The 20,542-nt window shown below is 44.5% G+C and overlaps 1 protein-coding gene across 4 annotated transcripts in view; it reads left to right on the top strand.

Moving 5' to 3' along the window:
* UTRN (utrophin) overlaps positions 1-20,542 on the top strand; it is a 1,497,630-nt gene that overhangs the window by 483,293 nt on the left and 993,795 nt on the right. For all 4 annotated transcript variants that reach the window (XM_086927281.1, XM_086927282.1, XM_086927283.1 and 1 more), the window contains 3 exons: positions 1,304-1,465; positions 3,518-3,646; positions 5,268-5,441. In XM_086927281.1, the coding sequence (XP_086783407.1) occupies positions 1,304-1,465; positions 3,518-3,646; positions 5,268-5,441 (465 nt within the window). The remainder of the gene's footprint in view (positions 1-1,303; positions 1,466-3,517; positions 3,647-5,267; positions 5,442-20,542) is intronic.

The following is a 20,542-nucleotide window of genomic DNA, read 5'->3' as shown; positions in this document are numbered from 1 at the left end:
TGCTGAACTTTTTAAAAAGTTTATTTGGTGTTAAGTCTTCCATCATTTGATGGCAGTTTCATGGGTAATATTTCCTCCAAAATGCGACCAGTCCCTTAAGTCATCAAGTCCACTCTTTGTGGTCCAGTCTCACATTCCTATGTAGGTGTACTTCCAATGAAGGATTGCTCCGGCTACTGTTGGTTTCCAAAATTATTGTTGGACCAGCATTGAAATGTGCTAAAAATAAGTTCAGGATGGCCTCACATACCTCCCAGGTGTCAGGCTTCATGATCGGCCATCCCACGTTCACCAAAGCATCCTCTAATGGTGAACTAGCCCGTGCTCTGGGCTCTGATGTCGCTATTAGTGGAAAACTAAGGTGAAAAAGGAAAGAAAGCGGGGTTTATCTAAATAGAAATCCCTACCATCTGCTGGAAATTTTATAAAATGTATTCATTGGTGATAGAGGGATGATTAGAAGCATGAAGTCTAGGACAATAATAGCCCTGCTATGGTGCTCATTGTCCGCTAGGTCACCCATGAATAAAGTTTATAACATTTCCGGCAGATGGTAGAGATTTTTTATTTCGATAACATTCCCCCCTATATCCCCCCCCCTTTCTTTCCGTTTTCTTTTTCACCTTAGTTTCTTACTAATGGTTCAGTTTAGTTTTGTTAGGACACCCATATATTTTACCATGTAACTGTGTATTTTGTGATCCCAATGCAGAGGGCCCCCATTAGGCCCCTGGATGTGCGGAAATACTGCTCAGTTTCACCCTTCCTTCTAACAGCTGGGCTGTCCTGCTGTCATAAATGCATCTGAGTGAAGAGTGGTAGGGGGTGTAGGACTTTAACAAACATTTTGGGGGTCTGCAGTTGAGTCAAACACGCCTTTCCATTTGGAGAATAATTCAGATGGTAGCAATCTGTGGAATTAATCGAAGTTGCAATGCCTCTTACTGACCCCCTCTTAGCAGGAGAACTCTCAGGTGCCATATTACTGTAGAGACGTTTGCCATGAACGTTAATTTTGTGGCTGGGTGATGTGCTATAAATTATAGAGTGAACAACATGCGGACAGGTTCTCAGTATAATTATGAATACACGGCTTGGCAATTCCCTGTGAATGCCTGTGACTTGATAATAATTAAGGGCATAAATCATGGACTAATGTTTTAGACAGATGCACCTGTGGGAAGATCACACTTCTTTCTAATGGCAGTCATATTGTCCTTATAGCAACCGCTGACGTTATCAAGCAGTTTTAATTGACACGCGGAATCAGTCATTTCTCCAATATAATGTGTTTCCTTTTCAGGCTGTCAGTCGGCAGATTTCTTTAGAACAACAGCTTCAGACCCTGAAAGAAAATGACCACATGCTTCAAGCCTTGCAGGAATCCTTGGAGGAACTGGATAAACAGTTGACCACTTATTTGACTGAAAGGGTAGACGCCTTCCAGATGCCCCAGGAAGCCCAGGTACTCCATTTGTCTGTCTATGCCATACAACTGTATGTGTTAGAGTAGTAGTGCTCTGTTTTCATTGCATCTAATTATTACAAAGGCCAATGAGGGACAAGGGTGGTTATAGTCAATGGAAAAAAGTAATTTTGTTCATATCAAGTACCAAGTGACCTTTCTGTTAACAACTTTTGTATCAGTCACTTGCAGCTTTAGTAACTCCTGGGCCTCTCCACTATGAACACAGCGGATGTTACTAAGTGTGTTGTTAAGCAGAGACTTAAGTAGTGCAATATGATGGTACAGCTCCCCTCCTGTTTTCGTATGTTTGTTGTGTGTTGACTTGGTTAACCCCTTCGATGCTCATGACGGAACACAGCTCTCATGAGCCACGGGTGGACTGTGCGCATGACGGCTGGGTTCCGTCACGACCACGCCCGCGGCTGGAATTCCTGCCGCAGGCAACGTGTTAAGCAGTATCTAGTTCTGCTTTGAGCCAGGATGTGGTCTCTTAATATTGTAATTTTAAATCATCGATAGCCTTTTGATTCTTTCATTTGGTTAGCAGAAAATTGAGAAACTAAAGCCAGCTTCAGTAGCGTAACTAGTGTGTCATGGGCCCTAATGCAAGGAAGGAAATTCCCCCATCCGCCCCCCCCCACCTCCCCAGCTGCTGTTTGAATTATAGGGCACAGCATTATTCGGTGCTCACTGGGTTCCTTAGAACTCTGGGCCCCAGTGCCACTGCACCTGCTGACCCATGGAAGCTGCGCACCCTAACCGGCCTACACACATATCGCAATGCCACGCTTGTAGAATCGTAAAATATGCGCGGGTCTACGCCCCGCCCAAATGCTTTCAAAGATGAAAACTTGAATATTGCATTTGACTATGATAATTCCTATTCCACAAATCACAGGGTAGAGTAGGAGAACAGCTTCCTGTCTGTGACAGTGGCATTGGCTCATATCGGGCTTGAGAGTAGTAATGATGGAAAAAGAGAACAGATAAGAGAAAGTAAGAAAAGGGTGGACAAGATCGAAAACACAACCAACAAATGTTTAGGCTAAAGGGTATGCAATACATGAAGAGAAGTGGGAAGGGTATGGCACGAAAAAGGCCCAGGGGGATAAGTACTTGAGGCAGAATGATGGCAAAGAGTATGAGCGTTACATGCAGTTTAATGTTTAAAACATGTCTTTCTTCCGCCACTTCCATTCCATTTAATAAACATGTTCAGGAAGATATTTGAATGTGTTCTTTGGTAAAGCTGCAGTTTCTCTTGACTCTTGAGTTCCAGGGGCTTTTTATAACCTTCTTCGCAAGCCTGTCCCTTAATCGTTGCAGTGTACCAGCCTAGAGCAGCCCAGCATTTTCACATGAGAAAATCTCTAAGGGAAAATACATTCCTGTGTCAGTTGTGGTGACCCATCAAGTTAAAGTTAACAATATACCAGCTCACTTAGCACCAGGTTTTACTTTGCAAAAACTGTTCAGGCTATCAGCTATGCAGTGTACCAGCAGGGCCAAATTATTTTTATTTAGAATCGGGTCCAAAATAGAATTTATGCTTGTATTTTTATAAGAGAGCAATTAAGTCCCTATGGCTATATTGAATGCATTCATAACAGTAGAACCATCAAGTTAATGTGGTGTACTCATTAAAATGTTTGCTCTGGATCCGAGTTCTAGTTACAGAATCCCGGCGTCCCATAGTGTGTGATCCTGGGAGAATCACCTGGGCTTATTTATGGTGCTGTTGGGGAGGAAATTAAGCGACCCCGAATGATGTTCTCTTTGGGTGCATTGACCTAAGCCTTGATATAGCTCAAGCGAACGCTTATGTTACTTAAAAGGATTTCAATGCATGTTAGGCCTCCAGTGTCACAAATGGATCTTCAGTAATTGTGAAGCATTTGGTTAACACGCAATGATCATATTATCCTCCTGAACATGCTAAGCTCTTTGGAAGCCCAGTAATGGTTGTCCTTTTAAAATTTGAGAATTGAGCTTGCCTTTATTTGGATTTCTCATTTTCCATATCAACCTTTTTTCAATGTTCATTCATAGAAAATTCAAGCAGATATTATGGCTCATGAATCAACAATGGAAGAATTACGTAGAAATGCACGATCCATATCTCCAAGTTCTCCAGAGATCAAGTCTCCCCGTGCTGGGTCTCCACTGGACGCTTGTCAGGTAAATTAGACAGCTGCTGGTTATTTGCAGTTTGGATCAAGCAGCATTGCCAGCGCCCTTTTGTTGTGGAATTTGTGATACAGGTATTTATAATGACTGGCTGGGCATAGTTAAAAACTGTTCTTTAATTATCTGGGCTTTATTTAGGCTGCTTATTTGGATTTGGGGCATGTGACCAAAGCGGAAAGTGTGTCACTTTCACCAGTTGTACTGAGAACAGATGCACACAACTCTGTTCTCTTTTTCTCACTCACTTTGTCTTTCTCCCTCTTTCCCTCTGTCTCACTCTCGCTGTCTCGCCTCTTTTGTCTTTCCCTCTATCCTTTTCCTACCTCACTCTTATGGCTGCATCCAAGCCCAGTACAGACCGTGACTCCTTTCCTCCATCACAGTTTATGCTTCTTACACTTACACATTTGTGATGTAATTGTTGTGTTTAAAAACCGCCTTTCTGGGTTATGGGCTGATCTTAGGGACAAATTTGTATGTTAAACAGTGTAACTGTCCTGATCATGGATTAATATCCTGAAGTGTTACCAGAGCGTAATTTCCGAAAGTTCTTTCCTATTACATGCAGTCAGGTGGTGATAGGTACCAAACTTTGTTAAGAGTAAAATCTGCAATGTTGTTGCTGATTAGGTTCGATGTCTCTACTGTGGACGACCCTAGACTGTAAAAGGTTGTAATGCTGGGGGTCAGTACTGTTCAGATGGGTTGTAGGAAAAATGTGGTAGCTTTCATTAGCATAAATAAGTTCCAATCAAATGTTGATGTACAGGAGGCATATCAGCATCTCACATTTTGTTATAATGTCAGTTTCTGACATATTTGTTATGTTATGCTAGAGATATTTGCAGAATTCATGTACACCATAAGGATTCATGGCGCTAAATAGCCAAAGAGTACATAACAGAAAGACCTCCTGTATCGAGAGGATGCACTAGTTGTGCACTTGTTGAAATAGCCAGGTCGTGAGTGCCTGTCTGAACTTTAAATAATTTGGGGCCATCCTTATACTGGTGTAGGGAGTGAGTCCCAAGTCCGAGTGGCCAAGACAGAGAATCTGGAACTGTAAATCCTTTTCTTTTTGAACTTGGAGAAGAAAAGGAGATTCTGAGAGGAGGTTTGCAGTGCTGTATTAGAGTTGTATTTCATCATTTTGTATTTGGTTCTTCAAACCTCATAGCCAAGCAAATATACAGCTTTGGGTGTCTAGGCCAATAAAGATCTCTGACACAGAAGGAACCCAGACTGTCTAGATTCTAATTAATGGCTAAATGATGAAGGTAGGTAGAAGCCAATAATGAGCCAAATCATCGGATGCCATGAACTGAAGCACATGCGTAAGGCAGCGGACACCACCAATAGGTTTGCGTTGTTCATAGGAACATTTTAACTCGATTGAAAACTAAGCAAGAGCCACTATTTAGATTAATTGGGTTTTGTGTAGTAATGCTTTGTAAGATCAAATTGCAGGGATAGTTGTCCTAAAGTCACCGAGCTGGTGAAACAGCTACCAATTTCCTGTGCCAAAAAAGAATGATATGATTGTTAGATGTGTTTAAGATGAAGACCCTTTCCTGAAGAAATGTAATTTGTTATGTTTTGTTTATATAAACAGAGAAAGCTCAGAGAGGTGTCCACAAAGTTCCAGTTGTTTCAGAAGCCGGCTAACTTTGAGCAGCGCATGTTGGATTGCAAGCGGGTTTTGGATGGTGTCAAGTCAGAACTTGGTATTTTGGATATAAAGGGGATTGAACCAGATGTAGTACAAGCTCATATGGATGGCTGCATGGTAAGTGTGTAGTATTATTCATAATCTGTAAATGTTCCTTCACTTTTCAAGTCCTCGCACATTTCATGGTACCTCTCCACTTTACTCTTCATTAATTATATTTTTTCCACCAACTATGTACAGAAAATGTTGCTGCATGTTTCATTTGGTCACGCCATTAGAGAGCCTTGTTCATGGTATTTCTTATTTTCTTAATATGTTTTCACCTTTTTGTTGTATTGATCTACAATTGACACCCTCTGCTTTCTCAGAGCATTTACACAATCTTTATTGTGTTACTATCCAGCAAGATACCTATTTATCCAGCTGCCAAAATACAAATCATCCAAATAGAGACATTCAGCCGTAGAAGGAGCTCAGGCCTTTGACCTAAATTAACCAGGGAGGCGTTTGACGTGGGAAAGATGGCGCACAAGACATGTGTAGTGCTGCGTTCAGCAAGCGTAGAGCACACTGTCCATCCCCTTCGTTATGGATAATATGTTGAATAGAGGAATAGAGAACAGTGTCTGGAGGGTTTGGCACTAGCACAACAGCCTGTGAACTTCTAAAGTGAATTGAATTAGATTATATGATGATGTCCCTTCCATTTCTGAAGACTTTTCCTAGGGAATGTCAAAAGATGCTTATCCTAGGTGGTGACAATCAGTCCTAGCCTACAACATTACACAATAAATGACGGGTGAACTTCTTCCCACTTAATCAATCCTTAAAATTCTCCGGACGTCAATATTTAGTATCACAAAGAGTGCTATATGTGACTTCTCACTGAATTCTTAGTTTTACAGAAGATTGGCTACACTTCTGCAGGAGAACTGGGCTAAGACGATAACCCCACCATAAATATGCAAAATGGAAGTAAGAGGGGAGGTCTGTTCCTAAACAACTAAACTATATTGTATTAGTATTGTTAGTAGTACTGTGCTGTTACTAAATGTCGTAGTTTTGAGGTATTTGGCTTGGTACTGGACTCCTTCAGAATTGGAAGCCTCATGGAGGTGTGTCTGAATAGGAGAATCTCGTTTTACCCTTATTTAACTGGATGACACACATTGCCTTTGAGGAGTAGCCTCTCTGTATTCTGATTTTCTGTATTTGGTCTTATGCATTCTTATTTGATCCAGTCCATACTTTAGGGAAGCCTCTAGTGCACCTCAAGCCATTTTAATGTTGGAGCAGGCCACAGCCTGTGATACTTGAAAGCCACATGGGTATTAAAATGTTGTGTTCCCTGAAAATTGGGATGCCGTATGGGTATTAAAATGTTATGTTACCTGAAAATTGTCAGGGTCCCAGACAGTAGATGTCGCTACTCCTCCCCCCTCCACCTACTAATTTGTGCTTGAGTGGAGAATGGTGTTTGAGTAAGACCGATCCGTCAATTGCAACTGAAAAAGTAGAGGCCCGTCCATACCCTACAACCAGTACACAAACACAAGTATTGCTATTTTTCAACAAAGTCATATTTTTATGTCCTATTCTCCTACAAATAATTTGAGTAAAAATTATGGTATGTAGATGGTTTGTGCCAGTGCTTTGCAATGGAATCAGAATCTCAAACATGCATTATTTGTATGCACAGCCGTAGCCATTTCCAGGTGATGACATTTGCACATTGTTTATTAGTAGTAATGTGAAAAATCCAGTTCATGCTTCTAAATTTATACAAATCCAATGACTGTGATAACTGTTTATAAAATTTATATTTTTCTAATTTGTTTAATTGTGATTGTTGGGTATTGATCATGCTTATGTTAAATTATTATTATGCTTTTCTGTTTTCAGTTTCTATTTTTGGTAAATTCTGGTGGGGTTTTTTCAGTGTTTTCCATTGATTTGAATACCTTAAAAAAACAGTAGTTATCAGTGGTTAGACATTTTTGTGTCAATAAAACCATCAGAAACAGTGTTTTTCCTGTGTTTATGGAAAGTTTTGCTTTTATTATTGCTTTCTTTCTGCACTGATAGTGCATGGTATATAGACAGTGCACGTACAGTGTATATGAGGTCCAAATATATTTTTCCAAATCTAACTTATTGTAGTATACCTTACAATACTTTTTCAGTGAGTCTTTGGTCATGTGCGCGCACTCTTTCCTTCCCATGTAAAATGTTATCTGTGAAAAGGCCCTCTCAACATTGGCACTTGAGACTGGCAACGCCAAAACAGCCAGTACACAATTTGCTAACTCTGGTCACTGACAGCTTTCCGTGCCAATACTGGGGCACTTGAAGAATGTGATTCTCTGGGCAGGTTCTGCAACATATGCGTCGAACTGGGCGCTTATACCCTCAGAGTTATTGAAGTGGTCAAAAATGAAGCAGCACTTTTGAAACTATAGAGAAAATTCCACTTTACAGAAGGGATCTATAACTTGTACAGAGTACCACAGTGAGGTTTCATTGACTGTAAATGCCTTGTTTGGTGAAGGGACATTTCTATGCTTCATTGCAACCTATTTCTCATACATTGTAAAGTAAAAGTTCCTGAATTGCTCTTGAACATTGCTTTGCTTACCAAGTGGCAAGCAGTTCCAAAGTCACTAAAGGTGTCTCCCAGCCTACTCTCAAGGAGATGTTTCACATCCACACCAGTTTTGCGGAACACTTGGCAGACAAGGTATTCTGAGACTCTAGTATTTTTATTATGTCCACTACAGCAGTTATGTTTTCCTGTAAAAATATAAGAATGCAGTACAGTGCACTTTGTTTCACACCACTAGCAATATGCCATCAAAGAGCCTCACATTTCTTGTCTTTGGCATCATCACTCAGGAGAAATTCTGTAAACGGTTGCCACGTGGATAATATAGCATTCACCCTGGCTAGTGTCATGAGCTATATCATCAGTAGTGTATGAGTGCTACTGTCGTTGTTTGCAGGAGGTGTGCTTATTAAGTAATACATCGAGATAATGGTGTTTAACGAAAGCCACCGGAAGTCTTGCTAATAGTCTTTAGTTGATAGTCTGGGTTAATTGAATTGTCCATTATCTGGCATGCTGTGCGTGTGTGTTAACTGTAGTGAGTTGTGGTGTTGCGAATCCCCTTTATTCATCTGCTGAACCCTCTGGTACATTTTGGGTGAGTGTAAGGAGTTCTGTTTAACGTCCTTGTTGATTGTTAATGTATAGCGTATGGGATAGGGGCTGAGATGATGCCAGTATGGTTTTATCTAACTATATTGATTATCTGAGCTGTGTAAGATGGTGTCTTGCATGTATTTTTGATGAATGAAGGATTGAATTCTATTTATAAAGTGTTCTTTTACCCGTCAGGTTGTTTTAGTGCCTCTGGTAGATCTAATCAAAAGGAAGCCATGTATTAAATGGTTTGGAGAACTGCAAATTGCTGGAAATAGGACTGTAAAGAATTTCGTTATTTGTCATCCAGGAACGAATATTATGCACTGTCAATTAAAGATTTTCATACAGTAGGTAAACACAAGGCATTAGATGAGGCAGGACACTGGCTGGAAGGTAAGAGGCATTAAAGACACAAGCCTTTAATATCGAGTGTTTGGCAGAGGGGACCCGTGCATAGCTGCAAGGTGAGGGGTGGCAGAAAAACAGATAGAAAAATCGCAATACATCAAGTGACAACGTTCCGAACGGTGTGAAAAAGTTGATTCAGGAAGGGGTGGATGCGCATGTAAAGATGATTTCCATAAACCAGTAAGGAAAGACTGGCAAATTACAGAACAGTTTTGTAGCAATCACTTGGTAGAAGAAGAATGATTTTGTGAAGCATGTGGATATAATAAAAACAGGTAGCACAACCATCAGTGATTTGACTGGTGAAGGCGAGATTGGTGAAAGAGAAAGTTTAGATTTTTCCACACAGCTGGGTACCCCGATGAGCCAAACATAGAAGGCCACCAGACAGACAGGGCCATAGCGGGCACCGGGCAATCCCCCAGTGCGCTGCACAGGTGGGGGCAGGTTTGGGGCCCCTGGGGGCGTTTTTGTTACAGGGTCGGCAAAATCGGCCGAAAAGCGGCCCGCAAAGAGCTCGGCGGCACCTCCAACCCCCCCGAGTGGGGAGGGGGGCCGGCCGAGCACTTTGCCAGGGCCGGTTGTGGTTCCCAGTCCGATGAAGTGTTCCCTACAATGAGCACATCTGTTTGAACAGAGTTTAGTTTTGAAATATTAGATTGCATCCCAAAGCCAACCTAGAAGGGCAGCCACCAAAATTGGGTCAAACCATTCCCAGATCATCATCGGAATTGTAGATGATCTTGTATCATCTGCATAGATCTGTGCAGTCTTGGATGTGTTTGCTAATTACTGTCTAGTTTGTGCAGCTGTTTTTGTATGTGCTGTTTTTTTTTGTGACACGCTGCGGAGAACACATCGATACCCATGTAAATGGTATATCTGTGCAGTGTTGGATGTGTGCGCTAAGGTCTACCCCATGTTTTGCATTGCTGTTTCATTATGTGTGTTTTTTCAATGGGAAACAAACGTTAGTACCCAACCATATGGCAAGACTGCGTTGTGTTGGATTCTTGCGGAGTGTTCAGTCTGTTGGGTCCTGCTGCATGTTGTGTTGGAGATAAGTGCTGCTGGGAGCACCATGACAGCCATTTACATGCTTTTCTGCGCTATGTGGGATACTTGTAAAATATTCTGTCTCATATATTCCGGTAGGTGGGGCAGGGCCAACAGTCACAAGGAAGACAAGCACATAGCAGCCACTTGGCTTGTGATAAAACATTGCTAGGTGGGATGGTGTGAGAGCTTGCCAGAATTGAGGACTAAGCCTTCACCAAGCATATGCCAGCAGAGGGTGTTCTTGATACACTTTGCAAATGCAGAATTTACATTGACGCATGTCTGCCACTTTTCGCGCATGTCCCAGACGAGCTACCATTTAATGTTTCTATAGAAGAAGAGTATACCTGAAAAATAGCTATGAAAGACAAAATTGTTTAGTGATGCATTAACCAGTGAGAATGCGAGTGCCTTGAAACAACATGGTTGATTCCAATCTACCTGAAACAAAATGGCACATAACTTTTGTGCCTTACAGTACGATAATAATCAGTTTTCACCTTCAAGAGGACGACGACCCACCACCACCAGCAACAGGCTGCCCGCAGAAGCTGGAACAAGTACACAGCAGACCAGCTGGCCACCTCCCTGAGCCAGCACCCTCCTGCCAGCTCAGCGAACCCCAGCCAGGCCGCCGACAACCTCACGAAGTGGATCAGCATCTGCGCGGACGAGCTCGCCCCGCTGAGGACCCCGCCCAGCAGACCCGGCAGCAAGAAAGCCCCGTGGTTCACCGACGAACTCAAGAGCTCCAAGAAGAACTGCCGAGCCCTCGAGAAAGTCTGGAGAAGGGAACCTACACCGGACAACAGGACCACCCTCAAGCTGGCCACTCGGAAGCACCACCAGCTGATCCGCGCCGCCAAGAAAACTGCATTCAAGGACCGGCTGGACAACAACGCACACAACAGCAAGGAACTCTTCAACATCGTGAAAGAGCTATCCAACCCCAGCGCAGGAAACAACGACATCACCCCATCGCAAGACCTCTGCGACTCCCTCGCCTCTTACTTCCACAACAAGATCGCGGACATACACAACAGCTTCAACAACCAACCAACGCACACCATGTCCGAACAACCACCCCCCACCACCACCCTCCACGCCTGGACCCCGATCAGCACCGAAGACACCATCCGCACGATGAACTCCATCCACTCCGGATCTCCGACCGACCCCTGCCCTCACCACATCTTTAACAAGGCCGACGCTGTCATCGCACCCCACCTACGAGACATCATCAACACATCCTTCGACACCGCCACCTTCCCTGAGAGCTGGAAGCACGCCGAACTCAGCGCTCTACTCAAGAAACCAACAGCGGACCCCACCGAACTCAAGAACTACCGCCCCATCTCGCTCCTCCCGTTTCCAGCGAAAGTCATCGAGAAGACCGTCAACAAGCAGATGGCCGCCTTCCTCGAGACGAATGGATCCCTCGACCCCTCACAGTCCGGCTTCCGAGCCAATCACAGCACCGAGACCACCCTCATCGCCGCCACCGATGACATCCGAGCCCTGATGGACAACGGAGAAACAGCGGCCCTCATCCTCCTAGACCTCTCCGCGGCATTCGACACTGTCTGCCACCGCACCCTAGTACAGCGCCTCAGCAACGCCGGAATCCAGGACAAGGCGCTGGAATGGATCGTCTCCTTCCTCGACGGAAGAACACAGAGAGTCCGCCTACCACCGTACAAGTCAGAGGCCACCGAAGTCATCTGCGGCGTCCCTCAAGGATCCTCTCTGAGCCCCACCCTCTTCAACGTCTACATGAGCCCCCTCGCGGCCATCGCACGTCAACACAACCTCAGCATAATCTCCTACGCCGACGACACCCAGCTGATCCTCTCCCTGACCAACGACCCCGCCACCGCCAGAGCCAACCTGCACGAAGGGATGAAAGAGGTAGCCGAGTGGATGACGACCAGCCGCCTGAAACTGAACTCGGACAAGACGGAGGTCCTCATCCTGGGCTCTTCACCCTCCGCCTGGGACGACTCCTGGTGGCCTCCCGCCCTGGGCACCGCACCCAAACCGACAGACCACGCACGCAACCTGGGCTTCATCCTGGACTCCTCCCTCTCCATGACCAGGCAAGTCAACAACGTCTCCTCGGCGTGCTTCAACATCCTACGCATGCTACGGAAGATCTTCTGGTGGATCCCCACCGAGACCAGGAAGACCGTCACCCAGGCCCTCGTCACTAGCCGACTGGACTACGGCAACGCCCTCTACGCCGGGACCACCGCCAAGCTCCAGAAGAGACTCCAACGGATCCAGAACGCCTCAGCCAGACTCATCCTCGACATCCCACGAACCAGCCACATCTCCGGACATCTGAGAGACCTTCACTGGCTCCCCGTCAACAAAAGAATCACCTTCCGCCTCCTCACCCACGCACACAAAGCCCTACACGACCAAGGACCAAGCTACCTCAACAACCGGATCAACTTCTACGCTCCCAAACGCCACCTCCGATCAGCCAACCACGCCCTCGCCGCCGTCCCCCGCATCCGAAGAGCGACTACAGGAGGAAGGTCCTTCTCCTACCTGGCCGCCAAGACCTGGAACTCCCTCCCGACCGACCTGCGCCTGACCCAAGACCACCTCTCCTTCAGGAAGAAGCTGAAGACCTGGCTGTTCGAGCAGTAGCGGCACCCCCCCTCCCCCAAGCGCCTTGAGACCCTACGGGTATGTAGCGTGCTCTATAAATGTCATTGATTGATTGATTGATTGATTACCTGTTGCATAAAAACTTGGTAAATGATGACAAAAAGTATTGGGACTAAAAAATCTTCTTGGATACAGTTTTCACTCGTCTGTAGGATATTTTTTGCAAAAACTGGATCGGACGGCCATTGGGCCGACCACATGACCTTAAGTCCACATGTCTAGTAATCTTTGGTTGTCAAGTTTTTCTGCTAACAATTCTCACCTTTAGAATGCAGTGGAGACGTGGCCTTCTCTTTCCTGTCTTCTCAAAGCATGAAGCACTGTATTTATATAGCTTCATTTACACAAGATGAGATGTATAATTATCTATAAAAAAAAACAAGTGAGGGGAATGGCCCTAGGCATTATTAAAATGCCATTTCATTTTACTTCCACCGTGTGTCAAACTGGGTTTCCATGATTTTATTTAATGATACTCTGGGGAAAAACACACTAGTTATGTGTGTAGGTAGAAGCTTATGCAGATCCATAAAAAAAGATGGCCATTGTTCTCCTGAAAAGTATTATTGGATTAGTTTAATCCACTCTTCCCAGAGATTGTAGGCTAAAATGCTTCTTAACTGCCTAAACTAAATACTTAAATTAAATAAGTGTATTTAATATTGGCTCTTATTATCGTGCATGATAGAAAAACACTGGCCTGCTTTTTAAAGGCAGTGTGGCTGCCTTATTTGTTTTGCGCCTTAAAATCTACTCAAAATGGGAGGCAACTATGTTCGTATCAGATGGGTGCTCAGGGGCAAAACCATTAATGATTTTCCAGTCATCAGTGGTGTTTGCCAGGGATATGATTTGGCCCCCATTCTTATTCCTTTATAAATATGAATCGGCTTACTACCTAGCATTATAATACTTTTGGAGATGTGCCTACATTGGCTATTTCATCATTTTACAGCCTTTCTTTTTTACAGATAACTGCACGCTTATCTCTATGTTGCCAACGGGCTTCATTAGTCTGAGCAGTTGCCCCAGTTTTAGCAAAGATCATGGCTTATTGCAGATAAGAAAAAAACAAATGTATCAGAAATATCACCGATGCAAATTGTTTCATTACAATATTTGGATAGACAATAGTTGCAGAGAGTTTTTTTATTTACTGTGTTGGGGATTTTTACTTCAGTGGCAATTGTAAATGGGAATAACAGGTTCCAAAATGAACGCTAACTGTGACTCATCGAACTTTTGTTATAAAAGATTCTTCACTTAATTTGATTGCAGATCAGTTCTCTCATCCAATAAAGTAAGTCAGTCTAAGGCAGTCAGGGCTGCATTATATGGGTCAAACATTTGGGAAATGGTAATTTTGTCATCTACAAGAAAGGCTGAAAAAGTCTTTTATGTAGACTTTCCTGCTTTTTTATGCCACTTATTAGTCTTTTTACAGTGTGAAAACATCAGCATCTTAGCTAGTTTCTGACCAATAAATAGTGGTTCTTACAGCCCTTATGACGAATAGATATGGGGACTGTCACATTAGTGATCTAGGTTTATAGATTATCCCCAGAGCTTCCTCTATAACATATGCACTTGCTAGGTATTGAATCTATTCCTGTACGAGGCATGTTAACTTAATGAAATTGATAATTTAGTGTGAAATTAGTGGCTTGAATTCCCTAGTTCTTGAATTTACAATTTTTTAATGCACAACACGTGCCCTTCTCTTTATGAAATTATCTTGGCCATTGCTATTTGTAAATGTTATTATAATGAAAGTATTTTATGTAACATTGTAGTGAAGGACTGTTGACTCTTAAGTACTTTGTATTTGGCACAATGCGTTTTCTATGATTTTCTTCTGATGTGTATATTATAGCTTTACATAACATAAACAGAATTGATTATATCACCAGAGGGAATCTAGGCGGCCTGTTGACAGAACAACATGTTTCAACTAGGTGTTTCAGTTGGTTAAAAAAAATGAAAAAAATAGGAACACATATCAATTCTCACAATTTTGAAAAAATTTAGACGGATGGATCGAGATTTCTTCTATGCCACTACATTTTCAGAATAGTAACCCTGGTAGAACCTCCAGATGATGGAACAATGCAGGAATTATGCACTTTTCTCCTGATGTTGTTTGGCAATTTACAAGCCGATTGGTAACTTTTCCAGACCATCAGAGGATTCATCATTTATCCATTCCTTGGTGATCTTGTTATAATCAACGAGTTTCTGATTTGCCTGCTGACTAGTCGGCATTTATTGAAGGTCACTCATACCATCTGAGAAACTACGCATCATAGAACCAATTACAGTTTGGCAACATAATTGTCAATGAGAAATATGTTTTTAGAAAAGTGCAAGATAACTTTACTAGCATTGTCTTGCTGATGGATCTATAATAAGAACACATATAAGAAATTGAATAGAGCCCAGACAGTACATTTTTGCATGCTGCCATCATCTGATTTAATTGTTATAGTTGTAGTCAAACAACAGGAGATCAGCTCTGTAGATACATCAGTTTGTTTGTAAAACTGTGGAAAACGTGTATTATTTTATTTGGCATAAGCAGCAGCCATTTTTGCTGTGGTGTCCATTTCCTTTACTTTGTAATTCTCCCATCCTCTGCTGCTTGTCTTTTTCTGCCTGTGCTATCTATTTTAGTTGACTTCCTGACTCAGCTAAAAGCAATGTATGTGCTGAGAGTTTGTAGCTACCAGTACATCCGTTGTCTGTCAATAATTTCTGCTGCCATAAGCACTCCTGCTCCCCTTCCTACTTTACTGACCATGTAGTTTTTATCTGCCCTTGTTTGCTGATAACTGTTTCTAAAACTGTCCTTTCCATTTCTGTTCATGTGCTTACACTGCACAAAACCTGTTTAAAAAGGGCACTGGTTTGTGAAGCCAGTGTACTACCTCAGGCAGCACTTGAGAGTGCTGTGTGGATATTGTCCGACTCATGAGTGATTAATAAACTTGTTATTTATTCCTACTCCAGTGCTGATCTCTACTTTGTTGGTTTTTGAACCCGTGGACAAAAGGGTGACCCTGCACCAGTGCACCCATAAAAAGGTATATTTCCACAAAACCTGGGTCGTTTTACTGGCCTAACATGTAGGCATTTCAACAAAACCTGGGTCATTTTACTGGCGTAAGATGTAATCATTGGGGGTCCCTGTTGACCTACCCATGTAATAGTTGTTGTCCATTCAGTGAATGATATCATGAATTAAGCACTGTCCAGCCAGTTTTTAAAGACTAGACATGATGATTTGTATTGCATCGTGTCAGTTTGCAGAGTAAGGAAGCCACTCATACAAAGGAGGAGAATTTCTTGGTTATTCAAATTTTTTCTAGCAGTGGACTCCGGTTTCACATCTACTGACGTGCATGTAGTAAGTCCTCCTTCACCTCTGATTTCCCAGAGTTTGCTGCGGAGCCTACTTTATCTCGATTGTACGTAATGCCAGATGAGAACTCAAAGTTGGATATTAAAGTTTAAATGCTGAAACCATATTGATGTCACTTGCGTCTTTCCTTTAGAGTCATCAAAAGCAAAGACTAATTACTCTACACAAATTCACCACTGGCTTTAGAAACCTAAATAGAGTTAGTGCTGCCCTCTTTGATGACCGCAGTGCCAAGTAGACTTCAAGCCACTACCACTCTCTACCACTCTCATTTCAACCTTTTGGGGATAAATGTAACACTTGCTTACAGCCTCTTTTTCTATACTTCTTCCACCATTATCCTAATTTTACACTACCGTGTATTAGGAGTGGTTGACCAACTGTGATATTGAGACCCCTATAATTACTCAATGATCAAATGCTCAACCAGATCACTACAAGTTTCCATTAGTTGGGTAGCTGCTTCTTTATTCATCACGTACAGTGTTTCTTCAAAATTGGCCATTTTAACAAAAAAATCATTTTTAGGCTTGGCTTGACAGCACAGCCAGCTGCATTACCTATTTTTCCCAGTTTTCTAAAGTATACAAAAAAGTGAGCTTGGGGTACACTCACAAGAGTATTACTTTATCACCGGCTATCTCCTCCCGCCCTGTTGTGTTGCTTTCCCCACATCCGTCCTCCTTTCACTGTTCATTGTTGGTGCTCCCTCACACCTCCCCATCCTTTGTTGCTGCTCCCTCCCATCACCCCCCACCGCACTGTGAGTTCTTTTTGAATCTTCCTCATGCTCTGTTCTTTTTAACACACACCTATTGCTTCTGCTGTCTCTTGTTTTTACCCACCCACTGCTCTCCTCCCTCGTGTTTCTTGTCCTCCCTAACCCCCACTCTGTGTTAACAAATATTGCGCAGCAATATGGCTTAAAGTAATAAAAAGCGCAATTTACTATTTACTTTAAATCATGTTTCACAGTAGCTCGTGCTGCTGTGAAACAGGTAAAGAAAAACTTCTGATTAATTAGGAGCAAATCCAGGGGCTCGCCCTTGTGTTTTGGGCCTAGATATTGATGTCAAAAGATTGTTAAGTTTAGTTCTTTCTTGTTTTATATTTCACAGTGTGTTATTGCTCTTAGATCTTCAGGTGGTCCTGGCTGTCCTTCCATATTGCAGACTGGAATCTTATTTGTCTTCAGATCATGTGTTACTAATATTATAATTGCCCCCCCACCCTCCTGCTGGTTCTGTGTTTCCCCCACCCACCCTCCTCCTGGTTTGTTTCCCCCCATGGTTCGTTTCCCCCTGCCCGCCCTCCTCCTGGTTCGTTTTTCCCACGACCTACCCGTCCTCCTCCTGGTTCGTTTTTTCCCTTCTTCCTGGTTCGTTTTTCTCCCCACCTGCCCGCCCTCTTCCTAGTTAGTTTTTCCTCCTCCTGGTTTGTTTTTCCCTACCTCCCGCCCATCTCCTCCTTTTCCCCTACCTCCCGCCCACCCTCCTCCTGGTTTGTTTTTCCCCCAACTGGATTGTTTTTCCCCCACCCGCCCAATCTCCTCCTGCTTCTTTTTTCCCCCACTCACCCTCCTCCTGGTTCTTTCTTCCCCAATCCTGATAAATTTTTCATCTCACCCGCCCTCCCACCTCCTGATTTGTATTCCCCCCAACTGGTTTGTCCCCCCCCCAAAAATGGTTTGTTTTTCCCTGTCCATCCTCCCTCCTCCAGTTTCTTTTTTCGACTGGTTCTTTTTTCCCCAATCCTGATTAATTTTTCCGCCCACCCTCCTCCTGGTTTGTTTTTCCCCCCACCCGCCCAACCTCCTCCTAGTTTGTTTTTACCCTCCAATCGCCCACCCTCCTCCTAGTTTGTTTTTAACCCTCCTCCTGGTTTTCCCCTCACCTGCCCACCCTCCTCCTGGTTTCCACCTATCCTCCCGCCCACCCTCCTCCTGGTTTACACCCGCCCACCCTGCTCCTGGTTTGTTCCCCCCCACCTGCCCACCCTGCTCCTGGGTTGTTTCCCTCACCCACCCACCCTCCTCCTGGTTTCCCCCTCACCTGCCCACCCTCCTTCTGGTTTGTTTCCCCCCACCCTCCCGCCCTCCTCCTGCTCCCTTTTTCCCCCCACCCTCCCGCCCTCCTCCTGCTCCCTTTTTCCCCCCACCCCTCCTCCTGCTCCCTTTTTCCCCCACCCTCCCGCCCTCCTCCTGCTCCCTTTTTCCCCCACCCTCCCGCCCTCCTCCTGCTCCCTTTTTCCCCCACCCTCCCGCCCTCCTCCTGCTCCCTTTTTCCCCCCACCCTCCCGCCCTCCTCCTGCTCCCTTTTTCCCCCCACCCTCCCGCCCTCCTCCTGCTCCCTTTTTCCCCCACCCTCCCGCCCTCCTCCTGCTCCCTTTTTCCCCCACCCTCCCGCCCTCCTCCTGCTCCCTATTTCCCCCCACCCTCCGACCCTCCACCTTACCCGTTACCCGCACGGGCGCCATATGTTTTGAATTATCGCGCCCATGTCTGGGCGCGATAATTCAAAACATATGGCCTGGTGCTCGCTCTGGCACGCATGGGCTTGTTTTAATTAGCAGAGGGGAGCGCGCATGCTGCCATCTGTTCCAAATCAGGATTCAGCTTTCACTTTTGTGTCTTGCGTGTGCACCACTCGTTTAGTTACAGTATTTGCTTATTTTTATTTTTTTGTTCTGAATGTCCTTTTGCTTGCGGTTACCCGCACGGGCGCCATATGTTTTGAATTATCGCGCCCATGTCTGGGCGCGATAATTCAAAACATATGGCCTGGTGCTCGCTCTGGCACGCATGGGCTTGTTTTAATTAGCAGAGGGGAGCGCGCATGCTGCCATCTGTTCCAAATCAGGATTCAGCTTTCACTTTTGTGTCTTGCGTGTGCACCACTTTTTTAGTTACAGTATTTGCTTATTTTAATTTTTTTTTGCCGTCCAGTGATTCATTAGCATTCTCTTGCTCGCCTGCAAACATACAGGGTTTAGTTTCTGCATAGAATACATTGGATAAATTTCTTTATTTTGCAGCAGCGGGCTCGAGTTTGTGCACGTGGTGAAAACCCTCTGATTGACAACACTGGCTTTTTAAAATGTCACCTTGGCATCGCACTCCTATTTCTGCGGTCCATAAATGGCCGAAGAGCTGGAGGGAAGCCCGCTTCCTTTTTAAGTGGTGCTCCTCTGCTTGGGACTTTTTAATGAGCCATGGTCTGCCTTTTACCAGAAGCACGCTTTCAAATCGACCCCTGAGGGAAAAGGTTCAGGGGCTAATAGGTGCTACACTGGAAATTAAGATGCGTTTATCCGGTTGGTTTGTTCACAGAAAAGCACATGAGTACCTCTTCTAAAGTGTCGCTGTGACTGCGGTGCTATTGTCCTCGCGAGGATGGGGGCCGCTTCATATACTTTGCCGCTGAACGCTCAGCTGTCGATAACCGTGACCCCTCCAGTCTGAAACTAATGGACATAATGGGAAATTGTTCTGAATGTCCTCTGCTATAATTTTATGAATTTTCTCTATGAATACAAAATTGCACGAGCCGAGCAGCAAAGGTAGGAAAATTTGAGAGAAATAAAGATGAGTCATGTGTGCTAGGTGGAGACTCTTTCCCTGGACGCGCTCGTACGTGTCATTGTTGCTGCTTTTCATGAAACTATCCATGTGCGGTATATGCCGAAATAGCAAATCCCAGTGAAGCAGCTTGGGGGGACTACCTCCCCAGCCGCTGAAGACAAGAATGTTTTTGGCCATCCAAGGGCTGTATATCGACAGCGTTCGAGGGCTACTTTAGAAGTTATCTAAGGAAGAGTCATGGTTGTCAGAAGCATAGATAAATGTCTCTCTGAAGCGTGTTTTGTCTTTCAGCTCACAAGGGAGGCTGAGGGTCACTCAGGGCCTTTTGGGTGAGTGTATCTGGCAAATGGCTGTGACTGAAGGCCGGCTGAGGCAGTGCTTAATTAGTTAAAAAAACAAGCATAGGCATATCCAATAGGTCTCCCTTATGGGACCTTATAAGTATCTAGTTATGCAGCACAATATCCTTGGTGCAACATCATCAACTGTTGTATGGCTAAAAACGTATAAGGTCCCAAAGGCGAGACCTATTTGCTTTGCCAATGCTTGTTCTCCCACCCACCTGCCCGCCTCCTGCTCCCATTTCCCTTCTGCCAGCCATCTCCTGCTCCCGTTTTCCTCCAGCTCTCATTTTCATGCTGCCTGCTCACCCTCTTCCTGCCCAGATTTTCCCCCGCCTGCCCACTCCTGCCATGCTTTTCCCCATCTGCCTTCCTCCTGCTCCCGTTTACCCCGCCCCGCCCCGCCCTCCTCCTGCTCCTGTTTTCCTCCGCCCTCCACCTGCTCAGTTTTTCCCCTGCCCACCGTCGTCCTGCTCCCATTTTTCCTCCGCCCTTCTACTTCCCTCTCTTTTCCTCCACCCGCCCTCCTGCTCT

Source organism: Lissotriton vulgaris, chromosome 6 (genome assembly GCF_964263255.1).
Source record: "Lissotriton vulgaris chromosome 6, aLisVul1.2, whole genome shotgun sequence".
Lineage (NCBI taxonomy): Eukaryota > Metazoa > Chordata > Amphibia > Caudata > Salamandridae > Lissotriton > Lissotriton vulgaris.
This window is presented reverse-complemented; position numbering and strand designations above follow the sequence as displayed.